The 16,420-nt window shown below is 53.8% G+C and overlaps 5 protein-coding genes across 5 annotated transcripts; 2 read left to right on the top strand and 3 right to left on the bottom strand.

The window, feature by feature from the left end:
* Positions 1-83: 83 nt before the first annotated feature.
* On the bottom strand, positions 84-781 carry POSPLADRAFT_1134890 (hypothetical protein; the record flags this gene model as incomplete). Its single annotated transcript, XM_024484524.1, has 2 exons — positions 84-157; positions 310-781. 2 exons carry the CDS (start codon positions 779-781, stop codon positions 84-86), a joined length of 546 nt encoding a protein of 181 aa, XP_024342046.1.
* A 1,215-nt stretch (positions 782-1,996) lies between these two features.
* On the top strand, positions 1,997-3,373 carry POSPLADRAFT_1134329 (hypothetical protein; the record flags this gene model as incomplete). The annotated part of the gene is made up of 1 exon (XM_024484462.1): positions 1,997-3,373. The coding sequence occupies one exon, from the start codon at positions 1,997-1,999 to the stop codon at positions 3,371-3,373; it is 1,377 nt and encodes a 458-aa protein (XP_024342045.1).
* Positions 3,374-4,344: 971 nt separating this feature from the next.
* Positions 4,345-6,361, bottom strand: POSPLADRAFT_1178922 (hypothetical protein; the record flags this gene model as incomplete). Its single annotated transcript, XM_024488629.1, has 10 exons — positions 4,345-4,644; positions 4,710-4,778; positions 4,836-5,197; positions 5,256-5,284; positions 5,339-5,471; positions 5,525-5,567; positions 5,622-5,836; positions 5,888-5,963; positions 6,013-6,065; positions 6,112-6,361. 10 exons carry the CDS (start codon positions 6,359-6,361, stop codon positions 4,453-4,455), a joined length of 1,422 nt encoding a protein of 473 aa, XP_024342044.1. The 3' UTR covers positions 4,345-4,452.
* A 533-nt stretch (positions 6,362-6,894) lies between these two features.
* POSPLADRAFT_1044651 (hypothetical protein) lies at positions 6,895-7,895 on the top strand (the record flags this gene model as incomplete). Its single annotated transcript, XM_024478579.1, has 4 exons — positions 6,895-6,959; positions 7,016-7,096; positions 7,165-7,378; positions 7,434-7,895. The coding sequence occupies 4 exons, from the start codon at positions 6,895-6,897 to the stop codon at positions 7,893-7,895; spliced, it is 822 nt and encodes a 273-aa protein (XP_024342043.1).
* A 129-nt stretch (positions 7,896-8,024) lies between these two features.
* Positions 8,025-16,314, bottom strand: POSPLADRAFT_1178916 (glycosyltransferase family 5 protein; the record flags this gene model as incomplete). The annotated part of the gene is made up of 20 exons (XM_024488628.1): positions 8,025-8,238; positions 8,295-8,547; positions 8,600-8,740; positions 8,795-8,983; positions 9,044-9,086; positions 9,140-9,212; positions 9,267-9,471; positions 9,523-10,007; positions 10,066-10,303; positions 10,356-11,090; positions 11,142-11,427; positions 11,484-13,119; positions 13,173-13,440; positions 13,502-14,465; positions 14,515-14,579; positions 14,633-15,029; positions 15,079-15,497; positions 15,550-15,652; positions 15,708-15,858; positions 15,912-16,314. 20 exons carry the CDS (start codon positions 16,312-16,314, stop codon positions 8,228-8,230), a joined length of 7,065 nt encoding a protein of 2,354 aa, XP_024342042.1. The 3' UTR covers positions 8,025-8,227.
* Positions 16,315-16,420: the final 106 nt, after the last annotated feature.

Below are 16,420 nucleotides of genomic sequence, written 5' to 3'. Positions count from 1 at the left end.
ATGAAATAAGGGTACATTTTGTTGTACACCAAGCAGGTCATCTTCGACTACTCATTGACGTGGGTTCTGCAATATATTTTCCCTCAGACCACCTCTTCACGCCGTCTACGACCTACCCAAAGTTTCCCTCCATAGGAGGCAGGCCGATGCATCATCCCTGGACCCGATATTTCAGCATACTGCTGAAATCGCCTCCATCAATGACCTCGAGGCAGCCGATGTGCGGACAAACGACTGCCCGGCAACCGGAGTGTATGGCGCGCAAATGACTTCCATCATGTTGAGAAGCTAGTCGCGATGGAGACTAACCAGCCACAGCCTGCACAGATTGACCATGCTGCCTAGGAGGCTGGCCCAAGTCTTCAGTGCTGAACGTCTCGACGGTCGAGAGGTTCAGGACCGCGGCGACATTGGCGATGGGGAGCTCCGAAATCGCCTGGCACAATTTCGAGCTTAAAGCTCGGCTCGGCAAAGGGTTCGTCTGCGCTGGGGTACGCGTGGATGTCGACTTCGTACTACACCAGAATTTCCGGCCTGAAGGGGCGGAGACCTCAATGACGCGGAAGTTGGAGAGGGCCGCGAACCATGCTGCAGTTCGGGGGGAGTATGGTGCACAACCCGCTGTGCTCTGCGCGCGTGAAGAGGTTGCTGAGCGTTTGATTCTTGGAAGCAAGAGGAGGGAAAGGATGTTCGTGACGCTTGGGGAGGACATGAAGCTGAGGGACATCTCCTTCAAATGCGGGAGGGCCACCGGACAGTCGGGTCGCGGTCCCTCGAACATGGAAAGGCGATGCTATGTTGAACGATGAGAGTCTGGAAATCAGGGTAGGCCCTCAGAACATCTAGGGATTTGTCTGGAGGGCGCCACATTCATGTCGTACTGTTTGACGAGCTTGAGGTGCGCGAGATTCCTGCACAAATTCGTTGTTCACGGCAAGAAGATACACTTCGGCGTGATCGATCTCAAAGATGATCAGTAAACGGCGGGGGTCTGGCGAAGAAAATAGCGAGTCTGTGAGGACTTTCCTCCCGCGAGGCCAGGAATCTCCTGTATTCCTAGCTCTGGCTCCTCGAGGCAAGAATCACCGTGCCCAAGCTCATCCGATGGGTGAGATATATCGGAGGGTTCCTGCAACATTGCAGAAAATGTCTTAGCATACGCGGTTTGGAGGCGTACGCCAAATAGATCGTGGGGCAAAGAGTCCCTCAAGGGCAATGTGAAACGGGTAGGGGCTCGACCGGCACAGGAACACCTGCACGCAAGCTTGTTAGAGATAAACGAAGCTTGACATCTTCGAACGCAAGAGATCGCCATCGTCGACAAATGTGGCTGATATTGATAAATTTCGACTGTGATAGGTCGAGGCGTACTGCATTCCAGAAATCTCCGCAAGTAGCTCATACGGCAAGCGGTGCACACGAGCCAATGAGCTACAGTGACTCTTCAATTTGAGTATAGCGACAAGAGCGGGCGTAGCATATTATTGGTGATTTTATATTTTTGTCGAGTTTGCTGGCATGGTGTAGACTCACTTATGTCAATGGGTCTCCATGTCTGGGAACGCACTAAAAGGAATGAGGGGATACACCATGATTATCATATTTTGAGTGCATAACACTCTAATCCTCACTTGAACACCGTGGATGAAAGCAGGCGCGGTGGTTGGCACAGATTGGGATCTCACGATGTTATGTAAGCACGATCGTGATCGTGTCAATGCTGCGGATTTAACGCGCCCACGTGATTTGTGCGGGCGGATCCGCAAGAGGGAGGGGATAGAGAGATATCGCAAGGATCTTGCTTGATCTCGTCGACGTGTTGGTCCTGTCCTTTCCCGGCCGGTCTCTCGTTCGACAGCACGGTCCGCCGCACATTCCTTTCGATTCGCATTCTCTTGACGAAAATTCGCCCAAAGCTGGCTGAATTCTATCTAAGCGCTGGTGATTTAACAGGTACGAGACTGCATGGTTACCTTATGGAACAGTCGTATCGAAAATGGCTGATGCAAAGCAATTCAGGAACCCTTGCGAAATGATCCCTCTCTCTCCTGCTCTGCTCCGACAAATATTCGAGTGCGGCACAAAAATCGAGGTCAAGGAAGATCGCGTCAAGTTCTCACACCGCGTGGCGTCCGTGTGTCGCACATGGAGAGATGTAGCGAACGGCACGCCCACCTTGTGGTCCACCGTACATATAGCCCTGGGACGTGAACATGCTCTCCTCTCCCTCGAAAAATCCTTGGAGCGCTCGCGTTCGCAGCCGTTGGAGATCTCGATTGCTCAGGGTCCCTGCGAGGATGAAGAGGAACCGAATGCGATTCGTCAGGCCATGGACCTTTTAATGCCACATATGAAAAGATGGAGGACCGTCCATATTGATGTTTTCAGCGTGGAGACAGTGGTTGCCGCAGTCGGAAAATGGAATGGGAGCGCGGACGCTCTCGAGGAGATATTTCTTGGCACGACAGGGGAGCAATTAGACGAAGACGACCTGGCCATCTTCGCGCTGAACCCGACGTTTTCTGCGCCTAATCTTCATCTCTGTGTCGTGTACGATCTGTATTGCACCTCGGAGGGGCCCCGTCTGCCCAAGATCTTCCCCGCAATGCAAGACCTGTCTATTGTGCGGACGGGTTTCAAGGATGTTACGACCAGCGCACAGTACCTGAAGGTCCTGGAACCTCTCCGCTCTTTGCGTTCGTTGAATCTCTTCGAGCCTGATCTCGACCAAGGTGGTGCCGACGACAACGCGGTGGAGGGCGGACAGGTTTCCTTACCAGCACTCGTAGAGCTGGAACTTCAGTCAATATCGTATAATACACTCGATCGCTTCCTCGCCGCATTGGACGCACCCTCTCTTGCCACTCTGAGTCTCTCGAGATGTAACGACCTTGACATGAACTCCCTTCCCCACATTCGAGACCAGCTTGCTCGCTTTCCCTCACTGGACACCCTTCGCCTCTTCCGGAATACACTCAAAATGGAGCACATCTCGGACATCTTTGGCAGCCTGAGGTGTTTCTGTCTCGTTTCGATCTCGCTCACTGAGCTGTTCTCGTCGCTCAAACCGAAGCTCAAACGAGGATGGTACCTCCCCAGGTTGACAGCCATGGAGATCCACTGTGAAAAGGGTGTGCCTTTGACATTGCTGGGCCAGGTTGTGGATGTGCGGCACGCTGGTGCCGCGTCGGAGCAGGCCGACGATGCACCGCGCGCGATTCAGGATATTACGGTTTACACCAAGGATCCGATTTCGGAAGAAGATCGCCTGTGGTTCGAGAGCAAAGTGCGAACTTTCGTGTGGCTGGATACGGACCTGTACAAAGGAACCGACGTTGGCGCCACAAAACTAATATGCGCTGTTCCCGATTGAGTCTGCGCACGTTTTCTCTTGACACCAGTACGTCACATTATCATCACATATTTGATGCAAAGTATTGACACAGAGGTTCTTCCGCCGCGCAGTGAACCACGAGCCTCGACAGTCCAGGTTCGTTCTGTTGTGCAACAGTGTCCGGCAACCCTATTCGCAGCCAGTCGTGCTCCAGTCGCGCTGGCGTTTAGAGCGTTGGATGCCGCAATCGTACAAGGGCCTTACACTGTGCCCTCATGTTTGCATGTGAATATGTACCATACGCATCCACGGACCAAAATGTCGCGTATCGTCTGCTTGCTAATTTAAAGGGAACCCCACACTGCGTCTCTCGCTATCCTCCTGCGCCATCATCTACGTTCTCGCCTACTCTCGCCGGACAAGCCTTCTGATCTATGCAGTATCTTTTCTTTGATTCGCGCTCTCGAACTTCCTCGGGTGGAGCTGGTATTTTATCTACTATACGTGAGACACGGCCGAGGATGTGGTCGTACATAATGTAATTTCATCCTCAGGATTAATCGACCGGAATGCGTGATGCATACGCCCACTGTCCCTCTGCTCGCCTATCGCGGCAATTCTTACGCTTGCGCTCTCCCCTGAAGGCATGGGATGTCTAATAGCTAATAGCACCTAACGGAGTGGAAGTAGAAAGGCCCTGCTCGACTTGCGCCTTGGCGATTACCGCTATCGGAGGGCTGATGACCACCGTGATGGCTGTAACGCGCAGGAGCCTTCGAATATACGGTAGTCTTCCAGTGAGCTGTGCGCCGCCCAACATTCAGTGCCCGTGTTTGTCGACAATCAAATTTACCAACGTGCTGGAGAGCAAAGGCACAGCATGGAAGCAGGGTACCTGCACTACCCGCATGGATTGACACATCGCTGGATAGACACGAATATCACATTGATATTCATAACGACTCTAGCGGGACAACAGCGTAGAGTCCACAAAAACCAGCGAAAACAATAGACAATAAATGATGTATATGACCAGGGACAAAATAGATACCAGGTCCAATACATTAATAAGGGTTCAGGAGTCCAGCGGCTCTGCACCCAGAGTACTGCTCAGGAGACTAACTGCTCGTCGAGTCCTGTGGTAGGTCAAACTGCGCTTGGTAGTACCCGCAGGGACTGAGGACTGTCGCCATCTCACGATGGCATTCCACCTGGAAGGGTTCGAAGGGATACGCTTCGCCATCCACCGAGAGACAACTCTTCGAGGTGAGGGGCTCCACGCGGTAAGCACGCGCCTTCCAGTAATGTTGCTGCAGGGGATATGATGTGCTTGTGTGAGAATGCGGCAGTGAATGTGGAAATAAAATCAACTGACGGTGCTTAGCCAATATGAATCACCATTTTCGGAGCCGTCCATCGCGTCCAACATCGCCTTGCGCGTCGTCTGGCGCATACGTGAGTGAGTGATCGTGGAAGGGCAGCAGTCTATGCGAGCGCTCACGATTTCTTGCGCCACGACGTCCACAAGCCCGTCGTCCGGCAGCGACACAGGGAATTGCATGAAGTCCTTCGAGACGTATGGCCCCTTCCCGGCATAGACATACGACATGGGCTTGTCGAACGTGATCCAGCCGTCATCGAGTGGTGACGCGGGCGCTGACGTGGCCTTCGAGTCGGGCAACGGCGACGCGACGACGGTCGAGGCGGCGGCGAGGGATGAGGTGTCTGCGTCAGGCACCGTCGCACCGCTTGTCTTCGCTCTAGCGCGCGCCTGGTAGGCGTGCAGGTTCTCCACCATACGCTTCTTGTCGCTTTCGACAACTTGCACCGAGAGCTTGACTGGACACGGCTTCAGTTTGAGGACTATACGCTCGGCAATGTGAGCACAAGTATGCTGTGCGTAATCAACCGACGTCGTCACCTTCAATGACATATCCGACTAAGAAGCGACTAGAGGCGTCGAAGGTCAGGACGGGCGAAGACTCGCTCACGAAATTCACTGACGTTGATCCCAGAAAGCGGAGGTACTCGGTGCCCAAGTCTACAATAGCAAAAAGTCCCACCACCTGTGACATGAAGGAATATATACGTGTGTCGTTTTGCGTAATAGAGCACAAGTCGATGCGCAGGGGTTGACCTGAGGCGATAATCTACAGCTGTATCTGAAGCCGTTTGAAAACGAGGGCTGACCTTTGACAGCGTTGAGAGCAGCTGCACATACATCGTAGCCATCCTTGTGGCATACACATCAGTGTCCGTCAATGTGCAGCCACATGAAATTGCGAACCTCGACTCCCAAGAGATTGATACATAAGCCATTCCCGGAACCAGTAGGTATAGGCGCTATTGGGATACTGAGGGCCCTCTCTGGAAGTGCGTGTTCAGCAAAGCCATTCACGACTTCATGAACCAGACCGTCGCCGGACATGGTGACAACCGCGTCATACTGGTCGACATCCAAGTCTCTGACAAGGTCCTGCGCATGCCGAGGGTGCTGCGTGACTGAAAACGGGTACGGTCAGTATCCTCTCATATATTTGCAGTAAAACTCACAAGTGGTCTCTATGACGCACCGAGCTGCCTGAAATATTGGCTCGACGCGCTTCAAGTAATGAGACACTGAGGCACCCTATTTTCTCTCCGTGAAATTGTGTTACACAGAAGCCTTGACCACTTACGGGACCGCTCTTAGGATTCACGAATACTCGGAGCCTTCGGTGGCGCTTCACCCCTGGGGAACTGAGATGCCGTCATATGATCGGACTTTGATGTGAAACATCGCTTACCGGCATACGCTGCATCCAACAAGCTGGTCGCGAATGCAGTAGCCAGCTGAACCTGGTCGTCTTTAATCCTCCCGGTAATGTGCACGAGGGACAGCGCATGTTTCTTTCGACGCCTCGCAATGAAGGATATCTCCAACACGCTATCGCTGACTTCGGCCCACACTACGTTACGGACTGGAGTGTCGATGCGCGGCCATTTCTCTGGAACAGAACGCCAGGTCCACGCGCAATGAGAAGCCATTCGCACAACGACTTACTTTCTCCGGCCCGCAGGATCACGAGCGTGTCATCTGCCAGAGTGAATGTGGTCGGGTTTCCGTTTGCACCGGGGACGGTGAGCGAATTCGCGGCAGGTGGGGAGGTCATGAAGCTTGAAGGAGTGAGACAAATGGTAAGACGAGGATGCTGTCTTATCCTGAGCGGATGGCCGAAAGGAACAGTAAGATGCATTCACATGTGCGGTGTTGCCTGCGACCGCGTCCGACATTGTCGCCGGCCGGGGATGTCATCATCCTCACTCGGCCCCGGATAAGCCTAATTATGCTCATCTTATCTGATAACCCTTATCCTTTTCCCTCGGACCCCTCTCCCCGCCACGAGACACGGCTTGCAGACGGCAGCCATGATCATAAGATGGCTGGATGACGCTATATTTGAATCCACTATCGCTCGACATCATATAGCACCGTCCCCAATGTTATGACTGCTCTCATTCTTGCACTCCGACGCTCACGTCCATATCTTCCTGCAATCCAGAAAAGACTCGCGAGCAGCATGACCACAGTGCACAAGCTTGCCCAAGTTGGGTTTGGAACGGGCACGAACGAGCTCTACGACCGGTACGCGACGTTTCTGGTCGTCTCGGACAGTGCAGTATAGAACAGGTGCTTCACAGGGCCCGTCCGTCGTACCCACCTGCTACTCTCGCCCACATTCGCCAGTCCGTCAGGGGTTCCCCGCCCCTCAACGTGGTGGAGTCAGTCCGATAGACTTCGTCCCGTGCCCTGATGCTGACCCCATGTATACGCCGGTATTCGCATGCAGGCTTGGCTCAGGCACCGGTATCTTCACTCGCGCCCTTCTAGCTCATCCAGACTGGGCATCCTCGGTGAAGCAGCTGAAGGCGCTTGAGCCCAGCGAAGGCATGCGAGATGTCTTCACCAAAACGGTCGGCAATGAGCACGTCTCGGTGTCCGACGGCACCTTCGACACTACCGGTGTTGAAGATGGATGGGCAGATCTCGTCGTGATCGCGCAGGTAGGCCACCGAACGAGGTGCGTACACAGCGGAACTAACCCTTTAGTGAACACAGGCCTTTCACTGGTGCCCCGACTATGAGAAAGCGAGCGCCGAGTTTGGACGCATCTTGAAGCCGGACGGCATAGTGGCCTTCATCTGGAACCTCGAGGACAGGGATGGCGCCGCGTGGGTCGCCCAGCTACGCGACCGCATCGAGCAGCATGAGAACGGCACGCCGCAATTCCGTCTGAACCTCTGGGAGGCGACGTTCTCCACGCCGAGTTACCAGAAGTTCTTCGAGCCACCTGTGCGGGAGCGCTGGTCGTATGCACTCCAGGGCACGCGCGACATCGTTGTTAATCGCGCCCTCAGCAAATCCTACATCGCGGTCCTTCCTCCGGACGAAAAGGAGAAAGTTGTGAAGGACATTGAACAAATATTGGAGAAGAAGGATGGCGTAAAATGGGAGGACCAAGAGAAAGGCATCTTTGAGTACCCGTATTCGACGTTGGTGGTGATCTCCAAAAGGAAGTAACTAAAGATGTCTATTAGGTAAAATGTAGTCTATACCGCTTTGTAACCTTTTTGTGACGACGTCGATGTGCGCGTGCGCTCAACGCCACAGAGCCAGCAGAGAATGCCAAATGGATGAATTGCGAATCTATCAAGGTAGTGTTGCATTAATATACCCCGGATATCCAACCTATAATACGGTGTATAGTGAGCGTGTGTCGTAACGACTGATCGCAAGTACAGAGTCCATCACAAACAAACAGTCCCTTTGCTGCTAGAGATACCATGAAGATACTATAAGAAGTCCGTGCGCAGATACCAGTGTCTAATAATCTCTTCGTACAATGGTCGTGATTATGGGCGTGCTGCAAATCATAGTTCAGACTCTATGCCAAACGCCGTCATAACAGAAGGTACTCACCAAGCTGTTCCTTGCGGTAGAACCAGAAATACCCAATAACGATGACGAGCTGACAAATGAGGGCGACCCAGAATGGCGCTGATGCCATTGGGCTCCCTTTGAGGCCGTCCGAGAAACTCCATGACGCAGCATCGGGGAATACACTTTCCGGGCCAATGGTGTCGGGAGCGGTCGCACGCGCGACCATCACACATATGGACCCAATGATTTGCGCGAAGGCAAGTGTGGCGCAGACATGCAGTCGAGACAGAGTCTAAGACACAAGGTGAGGCGAAAATAGATAATATCTTATTCATGAGACATACCTGCAGCAGAATCATGCCTAGACCGACGCCCTGGATAGCGTCCAGAACACCGAGCCACAGCCACAGAGAAATACCAAGGTAGGGACCTGCCGAGCCAGCCCAAGGAATGTATAGTGCCAATGAGGAGGTGCCCCACATCATCTATGAACATGGACATGAGCTCGAGTCTCAAAATGGCAAGCCTTGGGTACGGACCTGACACCATCTGGGTGCACCCAAACCAACTGCGAAGACGGGGAGAAGCCACGTGTGCGTCTTACTTAGTTGCGTCAAACCTAGCATCAGAATCGCCCAAACGCCGATGAAGAAGCCGATGACGAGCAGAAGAATCTGCCACTTCGGGATGTCGACGTTCCAGAGGAAGCTCCAGTTACGCCCATACGGCTGATTATGAGATGCATGGGTTAGCAAGCTATGCCGAAAATCAAATCGCGGACGACTTACTCCGCTCAGCCAGTAGTCGCGCAGGATTTCAGATCCGAGGAACCTAGACAACATTGAGTACCAATCCATTCAGCTGTTGTACGATCGGAAACTGACCAAAGCACAATTTTCCGTCGGAAGAGCGTTCTCAAGAAATGAGGGACCTTGGGCGGTGACTGACGATAGTAATCTAAGTGATATTGATAAGCAAGATGCCCCGAATGCAGACTGGAATAAAACACACCCGGCAGACCGTAGAGCATCAAGTAGGCGAAGACGAAGCTTATGACCGATAATGGCCAGACTATGAGTACGATCCACCACGGGCCCATGTTACCCGACGAAGCAGTGTTCAATTCGTAACCCCAGTACCACAGAGCTGCCACCCAGATCTGTTGTGAGCCCTGCACAAGACAAGCCCGCATGGTCCACGTCTCCGTCGCCGCTCCCTATCACGAAAGGTGAGCGAGGCTGTAGTGGCGAGCTGAAGAACCACATACCGCTTCCTCTCCGAAGTTAAGACCGAAGAAGATGAACGCCGCTGCCGAAGCAACTGCGTATGCCCAGGTCGCTGCACTTGATAGAGCATAATGTGCAGAATGGAGACTAGAAGTAACCGACGGAAGTCCAATCAGGAAGAACGCGAGTCCGAAGAATAGCCATGGTGCCGAGAGACCGTAAACAGAGGGCTTAAGGCGGAACAATGGATACCAAACCGCAGATGCTGCCAAGAAGACACCTCCTAGGACGTATAGTTGAAGGTTGGATTGTGTGTTCGAACCAGAGAGCAAAGTGATTTGGAAACTTGTCGCGCTGAGCATCTGCCCTAGTGCGATGACAATGGTGTAAAGAGGCCAGCCGAAGAGTTCCCTGGACATCGCAATCTGCAATCCCGACATGATGACGATGTCATTGCCGTTAGGGAGAGGTCCGCTGTAACCATCCATCGAAGGCATGCCATCTCCAAACGAGAGGGCGCTTGGTGCTGTAAATTGTACAATATCAGCCACGGCACTAATTCCACTTGGATTTGTAACACTTACATGAAGGTCGAGAGTGATCCAATGTAGATGGTGCAGGTGTCCCCCAAATCGAGTCTCTGCGCGAAGAGCGTATGCTTGCTGCGCTGGACAAACGATCCCTCTTGACCTTGTCGAAGAAGGCCTCTTCACTCTTTGTCAAGAATTTCTCAATAGACAACTCGCCCTTCGAGTTGTGCGAGTTGAGCATCTGCAATTTTTGAGCGAACTCTTGCGCTACTCCGCCATCGGCGTCGGTGAACTGACAGTCATGGTCAGACAAGACCACATACAAAGGCCTATTAGATACTCACCGAAGCGATGGCCTTGTTCAGCGGCGAGTTTTGCTTTTCATCGACAATCGAAGCTATCGACTCCACTGAGGAGATTCTCGAATGTGCGCCGAATGGTCTATTTGGAGCAGCAGCATCGAGGAACGGATCGGGGACATGCCTCTGGTCACGCGCTATAGTGCGGTTTGCTCTTTCCAGGAAGTTACCAAAGTCTTGTGATGTCTCGGCGTTGCCTGATGGCTGAGAGAAATAGTCCCCTTCATTCTCCGAGATGTCAGTACTGAAGGAGCCTCGGCGGCTGTCTTGGATAAGGCGCAGAGCTGGGGCGGCAAGGTGGCCATCGCCTCCGCCAGGAGTCAATGTCTCCTGACTCCACTGTCCTGGTGACCCAGGCATCGCAGGGCTCGCAGGGCCAGGGCTGTCATTGACGCTTCGCGCATCCCATTCTGGCTGGGTCGGGTACGCTTGATGTTCAGGATCCCAATCATCGGTCTCAGAAATTGCATGGCCCATGTTGAAGGTTTGAGCATCGGATGGTCGCCAAGCGTTTGATCCGGCGACGTTGCGACTCATTTGGATACTGCGTTTATGGAAGTCCTCCATACGCTGACGCCACTCCACGACAGGGAACCGTTGGACAGCAGATCGGGCACGGAGCATTGCTCGTTCTTCTTCAGTCGACTTCAAGGCCATCTTGACTGTCTTGGTCAACTGCGACATCATGTGTTCTGCCGACGTTGATTCAACAGGGAACCACTGAATGAACGAGTCAGTGAGGTCAGGCGAGTGAAGGACGGAGTAGCGTACCCAACCAGGCATGAGACCAAGACCTCCAAGCCGACTACCTACACCCAGAGCTCCTTTTCTGCCGAACTCAACAGCTACCAGACCGAAAGGTTCATCACGAGACGGAATCAGAGCGAAATCGGCACCGCTGAACAAGTAAGGAGGCAGTGCAGTGAACTCGGGCTTTGAGTAGACACGATCAGGGTACAGCTCCATCAGGCGAGCAAGCTTCTCAGCAGCGAAGCGACCATACAAATCGATGACGGGACCGACAGTGATGAGCTGAATGGAAGGTCGTTTCTCCAACCTAGAAATTGTCTCGATCAGGATCTAAATCAACGCAGAGGAAGGCATAAGACCTACAGAGATGGCATGACATCCGCGATGAGATCCACACCCTTCTGCTTGGACCATCGACCGACGAACACGAAGAGGTCTGCATTGGGATCTTGTTTGATGCCAGCCCACTCCTGCGCCTGTCGCTTGTGCTCGGGCCGTTCCGCTTCAGCGACCTGATCGATCTGGATGTCCCGGACAGACACAGGATTCTCGTCCAGCGCCGCGATATCTGTGGGATCAGGGTTGGGCAAAGAGTCGACGTGCTTGAGAGTCCAAAGAGCCGGGTACCGGGCCCAACTGCGCTTGCCATACTTGTCAGACACACCAGCGACACCAATACTCTTCTGGTGCACACTGATGAAAGACGCAGCCGCGTGGAGCAAGTTGAACGTGTTACCGAATTGCACGTATTTGGTACAGTGCTCCTTACTGATGTTGAAGGCGGAGCAGACTTCCTTCATCTCCTCCTTGGTGCGAAGCGGCCAGAGACCCTGGAACTCGGCATTATGTAACGAAAGACAGACCGGCACGACCTTGGGCAACAGGTATATGGGAGCAAGGGCGCCGTGGTAGTCGTTGACATGGTAGATGTCGATGTCTGGGTTACGACGTACCGTCGCAGCGATCGCCTGGTTCCACGTCGAGTAGAAGATGGCAGAACTGAGATCGTCCATGCGGGCAGGATACGGGTCAGCCTTCGTCTGCGCACGGAACACAGGGCTGTCGAGAATGACGTAGGTGATGTTGTCTAGGACGTGCGTTTCGACCTCGATCAAGTACGGCTCGCCGAAGATGATGACCTCAATCGGCTCCGCGGGTTCACCAGCGGGGTACTCCAGATCCTTGACCTTCGGAATGACCCACACGAGGTCGACATCAGTCATAGCCTTGCCCATCAGACTGGACATGACACCCAGACCACCGATCTTGACCTTGAGCTTCCAGTCGATGATCTCGTATTCGAGGGTCGCGATGAGGACCTTGCGGCGTTTGTTCTTGTCCTCTGGCCAGCCAATGATCTCCGCGTTGTGTTTGTGCCCGAACATCTTCTCCGTAAGAGGCGTATGCGGCTCATGCAGGTTAGACTTTGACCTGTTACCCAGGTGTCCAATGATAGGGAAGTAGTTGCTGTGATCCTTGTTCGGCTTGACACCCCATTTGTTGTACTTGATTCCGTAGAACGACCACATGAATACGGCGACAGCGAGAGCACCCGTGATGAAGGGGATAGCCAACAACAGCGCGAAGCAGATGGCACCAACAAGGGACTCGCCGACAGGCTCCAGCCACCATGTCAGGTTGGCGTCGTCGACGACGAGGTTCCAAGCAAGATGAGGATGCGGGGGCGCCGACATGTTCAAGTAGTTAGGAGACAGGGTGTTAGGCGGGAGACGGTCCAAGACACCATCGCCGTCGACATCACCGTAGAAGTAGTTGTCGAAGCCGAAGACGTTCAGCTGCACGTACGAAGGCCATGTGTCCATGATCTCAAGCTCCCAGAGGCCCTTGCTATTCTGAGTCATCTGGTACGGGAGACCCTTGTCGATACCCCACTGGTTGTATACGCCACGTACGAGGAACTGAGGTACGCGACGAGGGATGCTGTAGTCGTGATCGGCGTGTACTACGACGCTAGATGTCTGCGCCAAGTAGCTCCAGTCTGCGAAGTATGACATGAGCGTCTGGCAACATATGATGAATGAGGGACCTTACATTGCACCATGATGTGCTGGCCCTTCCACCAGTTGTCCGAGTTGTCAAAGACATCCGCAGCGATCGTCGACTCGTCCTCCCACGACTGCCAGCTCGACCAGTTCTGCGCAAAGTTCCACGAGTACCGGAACATGTCCGCGCCATACGCCCTGTGCACATACTTATACTGGCCGTTGCTGTACTGCAGCCCATCAGTGTCGTAGTCCGAATCGGGGAAGACCATCACGTTGTTCGCTTTGCCCTTGCGGATGAGCAGATGATCGGTGCTCTGCATATATCAAAGTCTATCAGTGCCTGCGCGCCACAAGTCACCCGCGAATCCCACTCACATTCGTCGATGCGGTCCCATCGTTCGTCTGCGGATTGGTCACCGTAATCTCGAGGATCCCGTCCGGCACGCCGGTGACGGTCGCGGACCATGACCAGCTCGACAGCGACACACCCTGCACCTCGCTCGGCTGCGGCTCTGTGACCGCGCCGCACTTGACCGTGGTTTTATCGATCGTGGGCACTGTAATGTTCCCAGCGGACGACATGTTCATCGTGATGGCGCCGGTGACGCCCTCGCAATTCATTTCCAGGTTGAACTCCAGCGTGATGTCCAACGTGGTGTCGTTGTCAGAGGAGGTAATTCGCGCATCGTGGCCGGGCAAGAATCGTGTGATGGCTGGTGGAGGCGGGACCCACTGGTCAGCGGGAACGAGCGCCTTGAAACCGAAGGGCGGCATCGTGACGTTGTTGAGACAACCGAACCAGGGTGCTACGCTGTTGTTGTAGTAGGACTGGCCAGACTGCTCCAGGGTGTACTCCTCATACGGATAGAACAGGTTGCGGACCGTAGTGCCAGATGTGTACGGCGAGGAAATCCACAGGTCCTTCATGCAATCGTATTGCCAAGTTTGGGTCACGTTGTTATTGGCGTAAAGCAGCCAAATTTCGTCAGTGTTGTTGCCGGCCAGCGTCTGGATTCCTTGGAGCACGGAACGGGAGGCAGACCACAAACCCATCTCGGTGGCAGTGCCATTGGAACCAGGACGCTCGATGTAATACGTCCAGTTGCCGCGCTGCACGAGATCCCAGCCGTCTTGAAGTGCATTGTAGACCGTGCGCAAGTGCAGATACTGAGCGAACAGGCGGCGAGTATCCGAAGTAGGGTCAAAGTGGTCGAGCGCATTCCAGTCATCTTGACATCCGATAAGGGAGCGACCCATGGGGATGTTGTAGTACTGCTGCGAGCCGAGCGTATAACAGCCATGGCGCTGCCATGCCTTGTTACTGAACATAGCTTGACGTCTACAAAAGCATGAGACACAAGACCCCGGAGTGCATATAGCGACCTTACCCATAAAGATAGTTGTTCGCTGTATTGTCATATAGGTACAGATTCTGTTCTTCGCCATAATACAACTGCGCGTAATACCGTCAGCTTGGGCCTAGTCCGCAAAAGTTAAAAGACCTACCAAGGCAATACCAGGCATGACTAGATTCGTGATGAAGGTACCCAGGACGCTGCGCGCCGTCCCGTTCTCCAAACTGGGCCAGCGGAAGATATCGAAGTTACTCGTCCCAAACATGTGCCTCGGGTCGATCTTGCCCGTAAATGCGTTCAAAAGGTCGTCGTTAACGAACATCTCGTTCCACGCGCTGACGAAGTTGCCAGACAAGTCGTACGCGTCCTCGAGGTTACCGTCCATGCCGAGGAAACGTGTAAGGGAACGATAGATGGAGTAGTGGAAAGCAGCACCGTCGAGGCCGTTTTGGTTTTGCTCGCGGATGAAGTATTGGTTCTCTGCGTTCGTCAGGTTGGCAGCCTGCAAGAAACCCGGGGGGCGCTCCGTAGGTGTGCGTCCACGACCACTGTCACCACGGTCAAAATGAATAACAGATGTGACCGCAAACCACCTACTAGTACAAGGCTCCGAAATAATCTCCACCGGTGACTTCGCCCATGATGAGGAAGTTCTCCTTGCCGAGGTTGTATGCACAATCACGCGTCGCTTGAGTCCAGTCCACCAGGCCCTGCACTGACATCTGTGTGGACTTGTCGATACGGATACCGTCAAAGTCAAATGCAGTGATTGCCATGCAAGCGAACTTCTGCAGCTTGGCCATGACATCGGGGTTCCACTCCCGCAGACGATCCTGCACCGAGGCAAACTTCGAAAGCTGACGCTGCCAGTCGGGGTGAACACCGAACGCTTCCATGTCACCGTACTGGTCAAATTCGGACGCATAACAACCGCCATTCCAATCAATGTCGACGATTGTACCGTCATCGCCCCAGAATGTCGGCATCTCGCAAGACGTGTTGTACGTGTTGTTAAACTGCGGGTACTAGTTGTGGTATGCGCAATGAATGGAGCGGCATAAGACTCACTGAGAAGTCAACATAGTGTTCGAAACCCCAAGGCTGATATTGTGGATCCAACCAGACGGCATCGTACTCATGGATGTTGAATGGCGCAGAGACGTTCTGGTAGCTGTGATCGGGCTTTGAGCACGAAGCTATGACGCGTGAGAAGCCGGTCAGCTTACCCTTGGAAACCGACCAGATTCGACATCGTTCCAACGGTGAAATCAAGTACAACGTACATCCCGCGGCTGTGAATTTCATCGAGCGCGTTTTGCCAGTCCTCGAGGTTACCGTAATGCGGATCGACGACCGAGAAATCCAGCGGAGAGTAGCCTGCACAACGCGTCTCACGAGCGGTCACCACATGTACTGACATGTGCACTCACTGTCCGCTTCCCAGATCATGTTCAGCCATGGTGTTCCGGAGATATAAATACCCCTCACGCCCATGCCCTGGAGGTAGTCCAACTTTGACAACATGCCCTTCAGGTCACCACCGGCCCGCAGCTGTGTTTCCCGCCAGTCCCACTCGTACATGCTTTCGAAGAAATCATTGTTGGAGGGATCTCCGTCGGCAAACTTGTCCAGGAGAATGGTATAGAAGGGGAGAGCCCGCCAGTTTTCTGGCGACGCCGTGTAGTTAGAGCGCTGCGGGTACGAGTAGTCGAGCACAGACGTCGCAGTCTTGTTGGTGTTGATGTTGAACTCCACGAGGTCCTCCCTGTATGGTGAGGCGCTGCCCCAGTGGGCGAGGGCGAGGAGCGAGAGGAGCGCTGTGCGCACCCTCATGGCGGGTCGGCGTGAAGCGCGTTGTGTCAATGGCAACCGAAGGAAAGGGGGGGCCGCGGCAGAGTGTCCTGGGGGAAAGAGAAGAAGAGGGAGGGGCGGGCAAAAG

The sequence above is a fragment of the Postia placenta genome (genome assembly GCF_002117355.1).
Source record: "Postia placenta MAD-698-R-SB12 unplaced genomic scaffold POSPLAscaffold_3, whole genome shotgun sequence".
NCBI classification, from domain to species: domain Eukaryota; kingdom Fungi; phylum Basidiomycota; class Agaricomycetes; order Polyporales; family Adustoporiaceae; genus Rhodonia; species Rhodonia placenta.
Note: the sequence above shows the minus strand (reverse complement) of the source record. Positions and strands in the feature narration are given on the sequence as shown.